Source organism: Ambystoma mexicanum, chromosome 1q, assembly GCF_040938575.1.
Source record: "Ambystoma mexicanum isolate Mex_15411 chromosome 1q, UKY_AmexF1_1, whole genome shotgun sequence".
NCBI classification, from domain to species: domain Eukaryota; kingdom Metazoa; phylum Chordata; class Amphibia; order Caudata; family Ambystomatidae; genus Ambystoma; species Ambystoma mexicanum.
The window spans coordinates 641,728,063-641,747,499 of NC_090922.1; the positions used below are offsets into that span (position 1 = coordinate 641,728,063).

The 19,437-nt window shown below is 48.6% G+C and overlaps 1 protein-coding gene across 1 annotated transcript in view; it reads left to right on the forward strand.

The window, feature by feature from the left end:
- Window positions 1–19,437, forward strand: part of KIF14 (kinesin family member 14) — a 1,355,767-nt gene that overhangs the window by 369,839 nt on the left and 966,491 nt on the right. The window contains exon 9 of the mRNA XM_069641230.1: window positions 11,979–12,095. Within this exon, the coding sequence (XP_069497331.1) occupies window positions 11,979–12,095 (117 nt within the window). The remainder of the gene's footprint in view (window positions 1–11,978; window positions 12,096–19,437) is intronic.

Sequence of the window (19,437 nt, forward strand, 5' to 3'; positions counted from 1 at the left end):
CGCGAGACAACTCGGCGGCCATTTTGTTGGCTATACAGTCCTTATGCTCAGATATAAGGACGAGACTACTGTTGCCGACGGAACCTCTCCCGTCGGGGGACCCAGAACCGGGACCTTCTGGTGTTCCCCCTACCAAGAAAAGAAGGATCCACCCTCCACCTCCTTTTCAACCGTCGCGCCCCTTCCAGCCCTCCTCCCCGTCCACCCGAGGGGATGATACGGGGACTGACACGGCAGCGACGGGTACGGACGACGAGGTATACGACGAGGATGTACCGTCGTCGCCTCCCACCAGGGCTTCTCCGCCCGACGAGATTGGATCGTTCCGCTCAATGATCGCCAGGGCATCCGAGCTTTTCCAACTCTGCCCTGAGGAGAAGAAGGAAGGTTTCCTTTATCAGCGGCGCGAGGCCAAGAGGAAGACGGTCCTCGTGGTGCCTCTATTGGACGACATTTGGGATGAGGGCCTCACCCTCCTCAAGAATCCGTCCACGACGCCAGCTAGAAGAGACCGGTACGAGAAAAAGTACCGGGTCCCGGACACGGCCCCCCTGTGCCTCCGGGCGCAGCCTACTCCGGACTCCGTCGTCTCCGCGGCGGCCAGGAAAAAAGCGGGGGGGGGGTGCGGCCTCCACATCGACTTCCCCACCGGACGGCGAGGGAAAGAAATTGGACGCTATGGGACGCAGAGTCATCTCGTCTGCAGCTACGACGATTAAAGCTGCCAACGCCTTGGCTATCGTGGCCCGATACGACAGGGAGCTCTGGTACAAACTGGCTCCCCTGCTGGACTTCTTGCCGGACGACAAGAGGGCAGAGGCCCTGGAGATCCAGGAAGGTGAGGTGGCTTCGGACCACGCCATTACCGTTGCGACGGACATCGCCGACACTGGGTTCCGCCAGTTGGGCAACGGCGTTTGCCTTAGGCGGCGTGGATGGCTCAAGGCTACGGATTTCCGTCAAGACGTTCAGACCAGAGTCCTGGACATGCCCTTCGATGGGAACAACCTGTTTGGGAAAACAGTGGACGATTCCCTTCAGGCCATTAAAGCGGATACCGAGACGGCCCGGGCCCTTGGAGTTCTGCAACGACGACGGACGCCCTTTCGGAGCAGCGGAGGCAAGGGCGCCTCCAAAGGTTCCGGCGGCAGTTTTTCCTCCTACCGTCAAGCGGCCCGCTCGTGGTCTCAGGAGGCCTACAGAGGACGAGGCAAGCCTGGCGGACACCGCCGTCGTCGCCAAGGACAAGGCGCTAAAGCCTCGTCGAAGCAGGATTGAACCGGCCGGGGGGTCGGGCCCCCACCGAAGCACCCCGGTGGGAGGCCGGCTGGCGAGCTTGGTCAGCGTGTGGGAGTCCATCTCCACCGACCGTTGGGTGCTGGACGCCTTGGCCCGGGGCCACGCGCTCGAGTTTCAAAGAAAGTGTCCGCGCATCCCCCCCCCGTGGCCAGGAAAGAACTTCACGTCCCTCAACTTCTCCTGGAGGTGAAGGCGATGCTCAAGAAGGGCGCCATCGAACTCGTCCCAAAGAGGCTTCGGGGCTCCGGAGTCTACTCGAGATACTTCCTCGTGAAGAAGAAGACGGGGGGATGGCGCCCCATCCTGGACCTGCGACGTCTGAACAAGTTCATCAAGGCGCAAAAGTTCCGGTTGGTCACCCTCCAGCACGTCCTGGGTCAGCTGGTGGAAGGAGACTTCCTGTCGTCGTTGGATTTGGAGGATGCCTACTTCCATATTCCCATCTTGAAGGGGCACCGAAAATTCCTCAGGTTTGTGGTCCAAGGGCGGCATTACCAGTTCAAAGCCCTCCCCTTCGGTCTACGGTCGGCACCCAGGGTGTTCAAGTGCCTCGTACCGGTGGCGGCTCAGCTGCGCCGCGAAGGGATCCACGTCTACCCCTACCTGGACGACTGGCTCATCCGAGCCAAGACAAGGGAGCTCACCGTGGTTCACACGGCAAGGACCGTCCAACTTCTCACGGACCTGGGATTCTCCGTGAACTACGCCAAATCCCACCTGGTACCCGCGCAAGACACTCTGTTTCTGGGAGCGAGGCTCAACACAGTGTCCCTTCTGGCCTCCCCGTCGGAGGAGAGGACCAGGACCATCCTGGGCAAGGTGCAGCGGATGTTGGTGGCCGACGCGGCCAAGGTGAGGTCCATCAAGTCCCTGCAGGCTCCGGATGCGCCCGTTGCAGGAGTTCCTGGACGTGCGCTGGATCCAAACGACGGGCAGCTTCGAGGAAAGGATCACACTCGACGAGAGTTTCCGACGAGCGATCCGGTGGTGGGGCACCCGCGCGCATCTGACGGCGGGCATGGACTTCCAGACCCCAGCCCACCAGGAGACAGTGACCACGGATACCTCCCTGGAAGGGTGGGGAGCGCACACCGAAAATCTGCACGCAAGAGGCCTTTGGCTCCCGACGGAGAAATCCTTACATATCAACGTCCTGGAGCTCCGTGCAGTGTTTTGGCCCCTCAGGTCCTTCCTTCCGTCCCTCAAGGGCAAGGTGGTGAGGATCTTCACCGACAACACCACCACCATGTTTTACATCAGAAAACAGGGCGGAACCAGGTCCCCAGCACCGTCCAAGGAGGCGCAGGACCTGTGGCATTGGGCAGTCGCCCAAGGGATGTTTCTGGTGCCGTTTCATCTGGCAGGGATAAAAAACACCATCGCCGACTCACTCAGCAGGGAGCTGCGCTCGTGCCACGAGTGGGAACTACGGCAGGATCTAGTGGATCGCCTCTTCCGACGGTGGGGCACACCCCAGATCGACCTGTTCGCGACGGCGACGAACTCCAAGTGCCGGAGGTTCGCCAGCAGGTTTCCCCAGGCGAGGAGCATGGGCGATGCTTTCTCGCTCCCCTGGGAGGGCCTGTTACTCTACGCGTTCCCTCCTTTGCCACTGCTAATCCAGCTCGTCAACCAGCTCAAGAGGTCACGGTGCAGGATGATCCTCGTCGCACCTGCGTGGCCGAGGCAGATATGGTTCCCGGACCTTCTGGACTTGTCAGCGTCCCCGCCAATCAAGCTGCCGGTGGACGCGGATCTGCTCTCCAGGGAAGGAGGCGCCATCCTCCACCATGACCCGAAATCGCTGAACTTGCAGGCCTGGCTCCTGCAGCGCTAGAGTTTGGAGGATACGACATACCGGCCGACTGCAGAGAGGTTCTTGCAAAGGCCAGGGCGTCCTCGACTCTTAAATGCTACGGACACAAATGGAAGAGGTTCTCTGTCTGGTGCCACGCACAGAAGATTAACCCTCTACGGATTACGGCTCCCCAAGTACTGCCGTACCTGCTGACGCTGGCCAAAGCTGGACTGGCACACGCGTCCATCAAGATTAATCTTGCTGCGATCTCCCGATACACCAGAACCACGGGGCGGACGTCCTTGTGGTCTCATCGTCTGGTGAAAGAGTTCATGAAGGGACTGTTCAGATCGTTCCCGCCGGTGAAGGCTCCGGCCCCGGCGTGGGAGCTCAACGTGGTGCTGACCAAGCTCGTGGGACCTCCGTTCGAGCCTCTGCACTCGGCCCCGTTGAAGTTTCTGTCGTGGAAAACAGCGTTTCTTGTGGCCATCACCTCCGCACGACGAGTGGGAGAGATCCAGGCCCTTTCCTGCAAGGCCCCGTACTTGACTTTTCACGACACGAGGGTAGTGCTCAGGACGCACCCCTCCTTCATGCCCAAGGTACCGTCGGACTTCCACCTCAACGAACCCTTGGTGTTGCCTGTATTCTTCCCGTCGCCTTCGTCGCCGGCTGAGAGAACTTTGCACTCGCTGGATGTGGCTAGAGCGCTGAAGTTCTACGTGGACCGCACGAAGTGTTTTCGGAAGACGTCACAACTCTTTGTGAACTTTGGACCTGTCAATCAGGGGAAGGCTCTCTCGAAGGCTTCCATTTCCAGATGGCTCTCCGGCTGTATCATGTACTGTCATCGGTTGGCAAACCGACCGCTGCCTGGCCGTCCGAGAGCCCATTCCACCAGAGCGATCGCAGCTACCACGGCGTTCCTTTCTGGTGTGCCCCTGCTGGACATATGCAGGGCTGCTACGTGGAGGTCGACGCACACCTTCACGAAGTTCTACTGCGTCGATCGGGATTCCAGGGAGGAGTCCAGGGTCGGCCAAGCAGTGCTGCGCAACCTGTTCGCCTGAGGTGAGCCTGGTGAGGAGGTAAGATGCTTAATGTTGAGTTTGATGCAATGCTTAATGTTGAGCCTTTGCCACCTCCCGTGGTTGTGCATGTGTGTACTGCTATGTATTCTTTATTCATGAGCATGTGAATCCATGCCAGACCCCATGTTGGAGAAGGAACAAGTTACTTACCTGTAACTGTTGTTCTCCAGCATGGGTCTGGCATGGATTCACATGCGAACCCTCCCGCCTACCCCTCTGCGGCTCTTCACTTGGTCATACTGCCACTTCACGTGCTTCCAAATCTGAAGATGGCTGCCAGAGGCGGTGCTTAGGTAGAGGGCAGTCATTGGCTGTGGTCAGTATGACGCAGAGACCAGTGATTGGTTATTACTACGAAAGACAGATCAGAAACGAAACTGATACTGGTTTTTTCTTTACCGAGGATTCCCAGCCTGACGACGGGGAATATTCATGAGCATGTGAATCCATGCCAGACCCATGCTGGAGAACAACAGTTACAGGTAAGTAACTTGTTCCATATTGCTAAACTAATTATTTTGTTGTCCCACAACCGATGGTTGTCTAGTCTTTTGACTTTCTCTTCGAATACTTCGTGGACCCCTACGCCAAAGACATCCAACTGCTGTTCGGCGACTGGTGCATCGTTCGATGTCTGTCGACCGCATGGCCTTGGCCCTCTGGCCAGACATTTACAGTAGGGAGAGTGGGGCCCTGGGTTGATTCTTTCTGAGAATGCATTCCCCCCGCCCCCTTTCCTTTTCTGGTATGGCTGCCACCTTTCACCTCTGCTATGGAGAGGACTCCATTTAAGTTTTGTCTGTCTTGCAAAGGAAAATATACCCGGAAGGACATAAATCGCAAATGCAATAGGTGCTTACCTCGTGACCACGATGAGCGATCCTGTATGTCCTGCAAACTCTTTTGTCCTAAGACGTTAGATAGGCGGACAAAGCAGTGGGCGGCCTACGCGATGCAGGACGAAAGTTGTTCCCCCCGTTGGCGCTGTTGTCTTGGATGATGAGGACTTTAGCGGCAGCCACGGCTCCGACCTGGAGGCCATAGACATTTCGTCGAAACCATCCGGTTCACAGGTGCTCGTCCCTGGCCCCGACAGACAGACCACCGGTACTGTTATGGGGAGTTCACATCCCAGCGACAGGGGCACACATGCACCACCCAAGGATAAACACACAACCCCCAGAGCTTCCTCGATGGATACGTCGAAGAAGCACCAAACGCCAACAGGCCCGCCAAAGACTTTGACTGTGCCTGCTGAACCATGCGGTCCAGCACCCTCCTTGCATCCGTCTTCTCAGCATGCAACCGGGCATTCTACTCATAAGGGCGTCTCCTCAAAAAAAGCGCATGAGTGCAGCTATGCCGTCTAAGAGCTTGTCAGCTCCTAAGGTTTTAGCGGAGCCGATAACCGCAACGGTGCCTACATGCACGTTGAAATCCTTCATAGAGCTGCCGAAGTTACGCAAGAGTATCGTGGATATTGTTTCGGCGGCGAAACCACCCAAAAGCACCACCTCTCGTTGAGAGGAGTACGCTGATAACCCCCAGCCCCTCTCTAGGGCTTTAACTAGTAAATCCCTCCCCCTGAAGAGCCTGTCCCTCCTCCAGACACCCCTGCTTCAACCCTGTGGACGAGAGAGGTTTGAAAATGACATGGATAAAGCTGCAGATTTTCCCAATTCAGACACACACTCATCAGGAAGAAGTATTCCAATTTTCTGAACCAGAGGAAACCTATGAAGATCTTTTAGTCATGAGGACAATCCTTTTGGTCAAGACACAACTGACCAGTGCCCAGACTGGGGACAAGATCAACCAGCAGATGAGGGCCTTGACTTTCACCAGCGCCTACCCCTGACCCAGATGTTATTTGTCTGAACCCACCTTCCTCACCTCAACAGAGGCAGCCATCGCCAAATGGCATTCAGTGCCATCCTGAAGAGGGCCGCAGACCACTATCAAATCACCACACAGGAGGCTGTTCAGGACTCGGATTCTGTTGAGGACATCCTTAAAGAAAAACCTCCTACAAGTCGAGGCTGAACTCCATTAAGAAGAGGCTTGCTCCTTCCTTACTGTCCCCTTCCCTACTGTCCCCTTCCCTTACAAGCGTTAACAAAAAGAGGGGAATACAGCTTTAGGTGGGGTACTACAATATACATACATTAGGTTTCCGAAAGTCTGCTAGAGAAATTATTATTTTGCCCACATAGTGAAATAAATTCAATTAATTTTTGTGTTGAGTATCGTTAGATATCCCAAATGTTTCAATACCTTTGTAGTTAAAGTAAACAGTCAGCCGCAAAGAAAAAAAGGAAAAAGAAAGTCTTTGCATTTTGTTTATTTCATGTTAACAAAAAAAATATTTAATTTTTTTTAGAAAATTCTTCTTTTATAAAAAAATTTTTTTTAAATACAAGTGATTTGACAACAAAAAATGTAATAAGGAAATGTTGTTAAAAGATAACCAAAAACATTACATGTTTGAATGACAAAGGACAATAGAGCAACAAAGAAACCATTTATAATGTTATTCAAATTAAATTAAAGTACGCCTTCCTCGTGGCATTTTATTTAAAGGAACAATCCTTGTGAGGGAGGCAAACACACAAAAAAAAAAGAGGAAATAGAGATGTTTTCTAATAATCCTGAACATAAATGGGATTCTTACCAAATTAGTTGGTTAACAAAGAGCAAGAGCAGTGTGTCCCAGAGCAGAGACCCTTCGTTGCTGGTATGTGTGATCCAGCATTTTGGATAAACATTATCTGTGGTTGATTACTTCAGCAGAAATTATTGGGTAGTTAATTGTAATACTGTTAACACAGACCAACAAACATACACAGCCAGTGTCCAGGACAAACTTAGTAGTCAGTACTAAATGGAGGGGCAGAGAAATAGAAAATGGACATTAAATGGATTCAATCCGTCCTAGATTCTAAAGTTTTTGAATCACACCCGCAGCAACAAGGTTGCTAGTAAAACTGATAACAAAAAGAGGGGTATACAAGGGCTGTCAACCCTCGGGTTGAGAAACTGTTTTGCCTCTCTCCATCTGACCCTATGTACATGCAAGGTCATGCCATACCAGACTCCCTGGTTGTTATAACCACCTGAAAGAGGGCTGGGGTGCCACTGTCTACTGTAGATGCTCCCCCTAATAAGGACTGTAAGAAACTCTATGCGCTTGGCAAGCGGATCACCACGTCAGCAGCCTATTCTACCAGAATTGCAAATTATACCACTCTTCTCGCTAGTTACAGCGATGTGCAATGGAACCTGCTTCAAGAAGACCTCCAAGAGGTCTCTGAACTCACACGATCACACCTGCTGGCAGTAGTCTGAGGGAAGGCAGGTGACCCACAACATTCTTAAAAGCATGCTAGATGCTGCGGAGACGGCGGGACGCACTCTGGCACAGGGAACTCTCCTTGCGAGACATGCCTGGCTAAAGAAATTCAGGTTTCAAGCCAGAGACTCGGGCCTCCTTGATAAATAAGTCTGTGGAGGAGTCTGACGCCTTGGAAACAGCGAGAAAAACGCATGAGACACTAATATCTCACAATCAAATCACAGCCAAACCTTTTCAACAGCGGGGAGGTGCAAAATCTCGCCGTTCCTTTCAGGGTCAGTCCTTCTCCCGATCGCCACATGGGCAGTGTGGCGCAGGAGGTACCCCATGGTCCTCTGGACAAGGTTCAGCTGGCAACAACCAATATCGGCAAAAGGGACAACGCAGAGGCAAGGGTAGAGGCAGAAACTCCACCTCAAGAGGCTCCACGGCTTCTGCATCAAAATGACACGCCAGTCCGGGAGGGGGATCATATAAGACCAGTGGGTGCTCAAGACCGTCACCCACGGTTATTGTATAGAGTTCCACCAGCCACCTCCATACCATCCACCAAAGAGCAGACGCCTATCACCAGCACACATGCAAATCATCCTGGAAGAGGTGCAGATCCTTCAGGAAAAGGTTGCCATAAAAGTCGTCCCCATTCACCAGGTAATCAAAGGTATTCATTCAGTGTACTTCCTTGTACCCAAAAAGGATCTTACCATGCACCCTTTGTTAGACTTGCGCACAGCAAACAAGTATGTCAAACTGCAAATGTTCATAATGAAAACATTGCAGGAAGTAATCCCACTGCTGGTGCAAGGGGGTTACTTGGCAGCATTGGACATGAAAGATGCATACTTTCATATTTCAATGTTGCAAGTGCACAGAAAGTACCTATGGTTCATGATGGAGGACCAGCACCATCAGTTCAAGGTCTTCCCTTCGGTATTACCTCACCTCCACTGGTGTTTACAAAGGTACTGGCGGTAGTTGCTTCTCACCTGCACAGACAGTCAATCCCAGTATTCCCTTACCACAACGACTGGCTAATAACAGGGGATTCGTACGGAACATGCCTAACAAATACCCAGAATACGGTAGTTCTCCTCTTCAGTCTAGGGTTCTCGATCAACGAGAAAGTCCAGCCTAGACCCCAGCCAAGTCAAACAGTTTCTGGGGGCTCTGATTCAGACCAAAGACTGTCTCATCTTTCTCTCCGAGAGGGTTCAAAACATGCTGTTCCAGCTTCCTCACTATGTAGCCAGTTGTGAGGTGACCGTACGCAAAGCCATGCGACTGATAGGGATGATGGCCTCCTGCATCTACCTAGTTTGGCACGCACGTCTGCGCATGCGCCCCATGCAAGAGTGGCTCACAAGGGAATGGTGTCAGGCCAGTGGACAACCGGACAATCGAGTGGTTGTCTCGGCAGTCACTGCAGTGGTGGTCAAGGGAAAACCTTGTGCAGGGGAAGACCTTCACCACCCTCGCAGTAGAAGCCACTCTCACCGCAGACGCTTCTCTGACAGGGTGGGGAGCTCACCTCCTTCGGCACCTCCTATGGCATGTGGTCCCCAGCGGTAGCAACCAACCACATAAACCTGGAGACATTCCAAACACACCTGCAGAGGAAGACAGTCCTAGTCCTCACGATCAGTGCTACGGCCATGTATTGCTTAAACAAACAAGGGGGCACTTACTCTGCAGGGCTATCCAAACTGCCTCAGAACATGGAAATGGGCTCTCAAACACAAGATGTTCCTCCTGTGACAACACGTTCCAGGGGAACTCAATCTTTTGGCGGACGTTCTCAGCAGAGACTTCCCATTACCCGTAGCGTACGAGTGGCAATTGCTCGCAGACATAGTTTTCAACATCTTCGCAGACTGGGGCTTCCCAGAGATCGACTTGTTTGCAAAATTGGAGAACGCACAATACCCAGATTACGCCTCGAAGTACCTGCAAAACCGCTCCAAGGTGAACGGTCCCTGAAAAACATGGACAGGGAAATTAGTCTACATCAATGCCAAATACCCACCCCCCCCCCCCCCCATCACTCCCCTGATCAACAAGATAGTGCACAGGATGCACCAGGATGATTCTTGGTTCTCCCATCTCATGGCAATTTCTCTCTCCCCTCCCAGGAAGCTGCCATGCCCCTACAACATGCTGTCGCAAGACAAGGGGGGAAACACTTCATCCATGTCCCCAAACTCTCAATTTAGCGGCCTGGCTCCTGAGGTCATAGAGTTCGGGCACTTCCAACTCCCTCAGTGATGTATGGGCATACTCGGGGAAGCTCGGAAACCCAGCACCAGACATTGCTACTCCAACAAATGGAAGCGCTTTGTCATCTGGTGCAATCGCAAGAGCATCAATCCGATTGATTGCATACCAACACATATTGTCCTGTATAGATTCAGGCCTAGTTTTCAATTCCCTAGAAGTCCACTTAGCTGCACTTCCAGCATTCACCAAGTCCCAGAAGGTTTTGTGGTGGAAAAGTCCGGTAATAAAGGCATTTATAGAGGGGGTAAAAAGAATTCATCCCCGTATTTCCAACCCAGCTCCCGGTTGGGACCTGAACATTGTACTAACTAGACTAATGGGGCCTCCCTTTGAACTGATGCATAATGCTAGCCTTAAAGCACTCGCCTACAAGACCACCTTCTTGGTGGCAATTGCATCAATAAGGAGAATTGGTGAACTGCAAGCCCTTTCAGTTCAAGACCCATCCGTCACAATTCACAAAGATAAGTTGGTCCTGCGCACTCGCCCACGGTTTGCGCCTACATTTATTTCAAAGTTCCATGTGAACCAGTCCATAGAACTACCCACCTTTTTCCAGAACCCCACAAACGTGGCAGAAACAAGCCTGCACACACTAGATGTGAGGGGAGCAGTGATCTATTATCTGGAAAAGATGAGACTACTAAGAAAGACAAACCAGTTTTTCATTTTAGTGGCAGCTGGTAGCGAAGGGGACCCTTTCACTAAATCGGCTATCAGTCGGAGGGACCTCGACGCTTGAGGGATTTTGAGTACACTACACGTCACGTTAGGGCTAGTGTCACAGTCACGCTCATGCCGACATCCTCTTTCGATCCTCGAAAGAAAGATGCAATACGCCGCAATTACCAGTAGATGTCGGACTATATGCACAGCATGTTAAGCAGATAAAATCATCAGAAATGCTATTACGGTGAGTAATGCATGTCTCATTTATTCTAGCTAGAGAGGTAATGACAGTCTACTAGGCTTACCCTGGCTTTATGATCGTAGTCCTGAGTTCATCCTTATTTTTTTGGGGCAGTTTCGTCACACATCGCCGATCAAACAGTCCCTGGGATTGGCTGGTCTGGTATTCATCAGGATGTCGTGTTTGTCCTCTGGAATACTTTGCATTGGGCACCACCAAGCCTTTGGTTATCTGACAAGGGTTTAGCTTCAGAATCTTGAGCAACACTGAGACCTCAGGGCGCTTTTATGTTCCCTGCCAGGCAAGGCGTTATGCAACCCTTCATCCTAAGGGCTGAACCAGCATGACATTCAACTACTCTCTAGATAACTTGCATCTGACCCTTTGGGCTGCCACCTGTTCCACCAGCTCTGGAGCACCCTTCTGTGACAGTTTTTCCACAGCCCACTACCACCATCATCTAGTCCTTCCTCTTGTCCTCTCCTCTCTCTGTATTACTGACCCCCCCACCTACATCTCCCAGCCCTTCCTCCTTTTGTAGTACTGACCCCCACACCTACGTCTCCCAACTTTTCTGAACTTTCTTGCCACTCCTTTTTCCCTTTTTCTCCATTGTGTTCCTCCGCCTCTTTTCTCTCGAAGTTCCTCCTCCTCCTACCTCTCTTGATGATCCTCCTCCCCCTGCTTTCCTTTTTTTTTTTTAATGTTCCTCCACTGTCTCTCTTCCTCACAACACTGTGCCCTCTCCTCCTGCGGTCCACCTTCTTCAGTCTTCTTTCTCTCTCGCCTCTCTCCAATGCCAAACTCCAACAAAGCTGGTCTGACCGGGCTACCTTTCATGTCCGTCTTAAGAAAGACAAGGTAATTAATCCAGATGGCGATCGCAAATAACTACACTTATTAAGCTATGTTGCCTAATGTTTTCTGTTTGTGTATGATTGAATTGTAAAGGCAATAACTAAATGCGAAATAATTGTGAATGTGTTTTCTCCTACTAGTGAACATGTTGATGTGGACAATATGATTGGTATAATAGTTTTTTTCCTTTAACACACCATAGGTACATGCCATGAAGTTGACTATACTCTGCTCACCCTGTTTAGCAAAGAATGTTGTCTTTTCTGTTTTATGTTAATACAATACAGCATTTGGTATTTTAAGCACACATCATAGATCTAAACTGAAGAATTGCTGCATGGTTGGGCTACTTTCTTTTTAATTTGTGTTCTAATTTCATAAATCTTTTTACACTAGACTGAGTTTGTGGAAGGTGAGGAACATGAACATAGAGTAACAAGTCGGATTAATTTAGTGGACCTGGCTGGCAGTGAACGCTGTTCGACAGCTCAAACCACTGGCGAGAGGTTGAAGGTAATCGCGTTCTTTAAATCTAGTGCATCGCTTAAAAGGGTGTGTGACTTTCAGGCCCTTTAAAACAATATGTATTTGGGCGCTATGCCTTTATTATTTGGAATGTGCATGGTAGAACATATTCGTAATTCAGACATCGCCCATTTAAAAAAATGCTCCCGATTTTGGTCAAAAATGTATGTAATAGGACCATTGAAACAGGATAGGAACAACCTTATGGTTACCCGTCATCAAAGCGAGGCTGCTGGAAGGAGAATACATGAAATCAAGGTGCACCACACCATCCATACAGGAATGCATATGCAGAGTGCATGAATTGATAACTGGGGACTTGGGTGAGGCAAGTCACCAATCGTGAACTCGTGTGGTTCTTAATGGTGATCTGCGGGATTGACTTTAAGAACTGCATTTTACTGAATTGGCTTCTGTGTCCATCCTTCCGGATGGGGAAGTAGTTTGTTACATCCTTGTGATATTGCTCATGGTGGGACACTCAGAGATGCAGCAGCCATCTAGGAGCAGTAGGAAAACCGCATCACCTTCCACCTCCACATACCCTCTCTGCTGCACAACTTTTAGACACACTATACGATTTCCAGTAGAAAGGCTAGTGGGGACATGACGTTGACCTCCATTTTATTTTTTGGTACAGATGTTTTCCAGCCCTTTGTTTGGAGATATCAGGCTTGGCTCTTCTTCTTAGGGATAAATGGATGTATCCCTCACTCTGAGTCTTCAGGTTGCTGCTTGCTTCTGTGTTGCCATTTTACGGGATTATCCTCTCCAAAGACCGTTAATATATTTCATATTTGGTGATAAGCCATCTCTACAGGTTTGCACCTCCCAACTCTCCCCAACAAGAAGAAATTGGAGTAAGATGAGAAGTGTCTCTTTTTTTTTCAAAAGTCAAAATAGTAATATATTCACTTTGTGAACACATTCATAACTATGGTGATACTGTTAAAATGCAATCCTTCGATAGCTCATAAAAAACCCACTCGTTGACAGAAGCATCAGAAAAACTGCGCCCTCACGACAGCAGTCTTGCAGAACTCATTAGAGCAAAACAGACTTTCCCTTTCTGTCCATGGAATAGTGTATATTCCCTAAGTGTGAAAATAGCAATAGCAACAGAAGAAACGCACAAATATAATAACAATACCTGCCTACAACTCAGAACTTCCAGCGAATCTTGCTCCTGCATTGGCAGTTCCTATGTCCAAAACTTAAAACCCTTCTCCTTCTGTTGGGGTGGTTTGTGAGCTTTGATCTGTCCCATACCCATAGCACATAATTTGCCCTGGAACACCTTGGCATCTTTGGGATTCTGAAACAAAAAGGTTTCTGACCGCTTTATCACCTTGGGAAAATGTAGTCTTACCCTTGGACCCGCTCTCTTAATCCTCTTCTGATAGGCTCAAATGCTGTGTACATTTTTAGTTGTGTTGCTAACATCCAGCAAGATGAAGACACTGAATTGCTGATTCCCCCACACTTGTCTTTGGGACCTTAGCCTTTCAAAAAGAGCATTTCTTTCTGCCCTAATCCCCAATTGAGCAAGTATGGTGGAGCCTACCTACCCCTTGTACTCCAGAGTTCCACCTTGATTCACCACTAACAAAAGTTGGTTGCAAACAGAGTACTTTAGCAATATACTCCTGCAGCCATTTGGTTCTGAAATCCCTGAAATGTGAGTCCTTCATCCAGTAGGGAAACCAATCCATCTCATCTGTAAAGCTCTTTGGTCATTCTCTAACTTTTCCAATTGGAGCAGCAGTTCCTTGTTTTCTATGGCGTATTAAGTATAGCCTCTACAACACTGTGCTAAAGATCGCCTCTGTGCAGAAAAAAAAACATTGGGGAGTTCTCTCTCGATCTCAGTCTTGCAGGGTGTTTAGTAGGCAGCCACTTCCAAATATAGACCAGCCATAAGAGTTCTCCAGAGGAAGAAACCACTCTCGATCTCATCAGCCTTTGGATTCTGTGGTGTTTGTACCATGGAGTAGATTTGCACTCTGCAAATCTACTGCAGTAAAAGCATGTGGGCTCCTCCAGTCTTGTGTTGGCCAAGGAGGAACAGAGCCAAGTGTTCCACATTAACTTGTTGCTGCCACTTCCGTGCCTCTGAGATGACAAAGAAGCCACAGGGGTGCAGCCAGAAGAGTATCTCTCTGCACTGAATTCTAGAACCCAATCACCTGAAGCAAACTGCAGCAGGTAGGCCTTCCAACACTTGGTCCCTGAGCTCACGAGTAGGCAACCATCTTTTTTGGCAGCAAGCTGTGCATCCAGCATTGCTCCCTTTCACTGTTATAGTTGCCAGTCAATCAGCTTTATTACGGCATTGGCCAAAAAGCAGCATGTAATACAACAATAACATTTAAAAGAATTATAATACAAAAGCTTATTCATGGTAAGAACAATAAAACCTTAAATGGGCAATTGTGCAAAACTGCGTAGTATGATGTTCTAAAATATCACCAAAAGAAGTGTGCAACATTCATGGGTAGTACAATATCAAACTATTGAAGAAATCATCACTTCACTAATTTTACTTCGCTATGGTTGTGTTTTACTACAAAATGTGGTATTGTACTAAATTACCAACTATAAAAGTCCAACCCCACCAAAAGACCTAAAACACACACCACGAAAAGTTCGAACTACCAAAAGTTCAAACTTTTCGTGGTATGTGTTTAGGTGGTTCGGTGGGGTCGGACTTGGGACTGGGTGGTGTCCCTCGCAACACCCCGCTCACTACAGTGAGTGGGGCTTGCAGGAGACACCGCTCCAGCCCCCGCCAAATGAAAAAAATAATAATAAATAAAAGCCAGGGGCTGCAGGGGTGTCCCCCGCAATACCCCACTCACTATGCTATACAGTAAAGTGAGAGGGGTGTTGCGGGGGACACGTCTTCAAAGGTAAGTAGGGTGGGGGTGTGTTGTGGGTTCGTAGGATCTGCGTGAATATGTTTGCATGGGAAATGTACAAACCTTTTGTGGTTCATACATTTCTCATGAAAACGTTTCCGAAATTCACGCAGATCCCAAAATGTACTGTTGTCAGGTTACTGGCATCCTTGCAATAGACTTTAGGGCATCCTCTACATGACGAATTCGAGTTAGTCTGAAAAGTGGCAACAAATATTTCTCTCGATAACCCCTGCAGCCTTTGCATAATAGCAATAGCAATAAATGAGTGGTCGATTCTTCTATTGCCCCTTGACCCTAGCCAATTTTGCATGAACAATGCCACCTTTAGAAAATTGAAACAAAACTGTATATTTAAGCCCCGGGCGTATCGTGGACTGGTCATGTCCAAATAGGACTCAAACTCAGGAGCGGATTTACACTGCAGATACTGCAACTATGTGCTAAGAACAGTACATTACTCTACTAACCCATGACGAGAGCTAGTGCCACCTACATATTTAATCTGTCGCTTTGTGGTACTTATTACTTCGGTGGACCTCAGTACTGGTCCATGTTGATTGATATTTTATTTCTATCGCGCTCATAAACAAGTGTTCAGCTTTGACATGTGTTTTTACAAATTCGAGCCATAGAAGGGATTTGGCCCCTGCCAAAGACTAAACATTCACCATTGCATCTTTGTAAATGGCCAAGTCTGGTGAGGTCCATATCCTTATCCCATACAAAAGGGGCTTTAATCTGTCTTGGTTTTTGATCGGCTGGAGATTGCATTCCAAATGCATACTGGCACTAGGCGAGGAACTAGATAACATAAGTAAGTTTTAAAAATAAAAAAAATAAAGTGAACTGTGGCCAGAGGTTTCACTGCTACGTGTCCCCATAGCTCAGCATACTGCCTGCGTTTAATGTCGTTGTAGAGCTGGGCTAATGGTGCCACTACAATGAATGAGGTGGAACCGCCCTATTCCACCGCAATATTTCTCGAGTGTCGCTGATGCTTTAGTTACCTGGTGTGACCACGCCGTAAACCTGACCCCAAGATAATAGTAAGATGTGACTTGCTCTAGAATGGTACCATCCACCTTAATATCTAGCTTAATAGATTGGGTTGAGCGGGGTCTGAAGACTAGTGTTTTCATTTTTTCTTTGTTTTATTCAAGACCCAGATCATTAGATTTCCTGATGAACTTAGTCAGGGTGGTCTAAAGGTCCACTGGGGATGTGGACAACAGGACAGCGTCATCCGCAATATGGGCTGGAGACCTGATACTCCCCAGTCTTGGCGGGTCAACGCTGCATGCCTCCAGCTCCTCAATGACTTAGTTGATGTAAATAATGAGGAGCGGGCCAGCACGCTGCCTTGCATTACGCTTCTCTATGGGAATTGGGTCTGTCCCTTCACGCGCCAAGCTCCAGCGTACCAACGTTGTATTGGTAGTATACAGATGTTGAATTGGAGTTAACAGGTTTTGGGGGATACCTTTTATTACTCCATACTTGCCACAGAGAGTTTCTGGGAACACTGTCAAAGGCAGTCGTTGGATCCATGAAAGACTGCATATACCCATACTCTATTGTGGACTGTGTATTTATTAATAATTAGGCAGAGGCGAAAGCTCTGCTCAACTGTACTACACCCTTTCTGAAAGCTGGCTTGGAGAGGACTGATATTTCCTGTTGTGTCCTCCCAACACTGTAAGCACTCTAAAATGACTTTGGCAAAAATGTTCCCCGCCCCATCAAGAAGAGATATGGGGAGGTAGTTTGCTGGCTGGTCCCTGTCCCCTTTCTTAAAAATCGGCGTAATTCCTGCGTTGCACCATGACCTTGGTATCACACTATACTCGAGCGCTGTTGGCAACTCATCTTTAAAAAGATCCAATGGGATCTTATCTGAGCCCAGTGTTTTCCCCCTGGTTGTGCTTGGATCTCCCTTTCCACCTCCTTTTCCTATTATCTCCAGGGCATTTGCATGTCTGGTAGGTGCGTTCACTAATAATGCGCGTTCCTCCATCTGGATCACCCTAGATTGGTACAACTCCCTGAACTGCCTGTGCCATGAGGACGAAGAAAAGGGTACATGAAGTGCTTTCCCTGCCACCATTTTCCAGAACAGGCAGGAATCGCCACTTGAACACGCCAAAAGCAGGGTGTTCCATCTATCCCAGTTGTAGGCTGTAATTTTCTTCTGGAACTTCAATGCCTTGCTTTATCAACCAATACCTTCCTTCAGGCAACACATTAGATCACACCACAGTGCTCTACATTCCTCATCTAAACCACCCTTCCTTTGCTAGCTGCTTTTGCTTAATCCGCCTAGCAGGCTTGGCAAAGATTGCCTGGAGATTCTTGATCATGGCTTCATAGTTGCCCAATATAAAATTGAGACCAAAGCTAGATGTTAATTTATTACAAGGTGATGGTAAAGAAAGCTGTGCTTTCCAGAAACTGATAAGGCTGTACTGAATCCTCTGGCAATTGAAAGGCGTCTTTGGATCTCCTTTATTTAAGATGAGACTCGAGGCTCACCTAGTTGTGCAACTCGGAGATCTCCTTCCATGTTGTGTCTATGCGAAGACTCCAATGAGTAGCAGGGTTGCCACCTGTTTATGGTTTGTGTGGGTAGTCCTTATTTTAATTGTTGCATTTGGTAGTCTGTAAAACTGATTATCCCCCTCTGAGCTGTTAAGCATAAATGTGTTCAACAAAAAGAAAGAGGTTAAGAACATAAAGGGATACAAAAGAGGGGATGTAGTAAAATAAGTGGTGAAGAATGAGGCAAATATCTGAGAGAAGGAATGAGAACATAGGGAATTGAGAAGAAACAGTTTGGATGATCGAAAGAGTAGAGGGTGACGAGGAGGATGCGAGAGAAGCAGAAAGATCTGAGAGTGAAAAAGGGTGGGAAAGGTGTGAGATGGAGAGGAAGAGAGCAATACGCAAGAGTGTACAAAGTAGAAGAAGGTAAGTGCAAGAGAGGTGAAAGTGAAGTGAGTGCGTAATGAAGAGGGAAATTGAAAAGTTAGGCAGCATGGGAGATAGAAACGTGAAACTTAGTGGGAAAGGGAAGGTAAAGAAAAAGGGAGAGGGACAGAGTGAATAGGTTAAAGAGAAAGCATCAGAAAATGCAGAGTGTTAGGGGAGTTTTCCTAAAGTCCTACTGGTAGTAAGACTTTAGTAAGCTATCCCAGTGGTTTGTTGATCTCCAACTCTTAGTATCAGTCTGTACTAACTCCGGACCTTAGTAGAGTGGCAGAGCAGTCACGCTTATCTTAACAGGAAGATGTGAGCTTGTAGGTAAGTACACTGAACCTTAGTTAAACGTGCATATCAACGAAACTCTTTTATATATATATATATATATACATATATATGTGTGTATATATATATATATATATATATATATATACACCAGAATCACTTTAAATACTTAAGACGTTTACACTAGAACACTTAGGAATACTTGAGCATATACTTCAAAGAGCACTTTACCTTTTGTGTTTGTTCGCGGTTACATTTGTAGCAACATTAGAAAGGGAAAATACTATTTTATCGTATTATCGGTTTTTACGCACACCTGCGGTTTTTAACAGTTCATACGGTAATGCATTTATTCTGCAAACAAATACAGTAAAGTGACTTAAGGGAGGAAAAGGGTTAGTTAGTGTAACTCTAATCGGGTTCAAGGTTCTAGAGAGGGTTTCTTCGCACAGCAAGTCTTTTAAGTTAACAAACCCAACCCTAGCTAACAGCAGTTCAGAGAGGGCTCAAAGTCTTGACAAGCAGCAAAATACAAAGAGGATTTCTTCGAATGGAATGTGTCTTTCAACGTATTCCACATCTTTGACATGTAATGTCCACAGCCGTGCACTTCGGGAACTTTTTCAGCAGAGGGCGTCCTGCGTCGATGACATTGGGTCTATGTCCCTCGAAGGCCTCCGTCTAACGAAGCCAGCCAGGATCAGTCTCGTACCATGGCTCGCACACCTCCAGGCTCGAGTCCGTGAAGTGACTCGCATCGGGAACCTTCGAGGTCCCGTTCAGACAAGATTTTGGAGTGTCGCAAGAGACTTGCTTCTAGGTCTCGGTCCTCGTCTTCAGCAAGACCGCTGCAACCTACTTGGACGTCAACGCTTTGCCATCTTATCGGCCCACGGCGCCGTCGGCACCAGTGTCGACGCCGAAGTCTTTGGCGCTCACGACGCCGAGGTTGGCGACGCTCACGCCGTCTAAGCCTTTGGCGCCCTCGACGCCTTTGGGATTTTAGCCCGAAATTTGTCATTGGAGTACCCTGATGTGCTGAATCCTCTTAGGAAGGTTACAGGGAAATCTGGAATGCCTGTATTGGACTCCAGGCCGTCTTCTGTCCCCAGGCCAGGGTTTCAACTCCCTCTGGACGACCTATATGA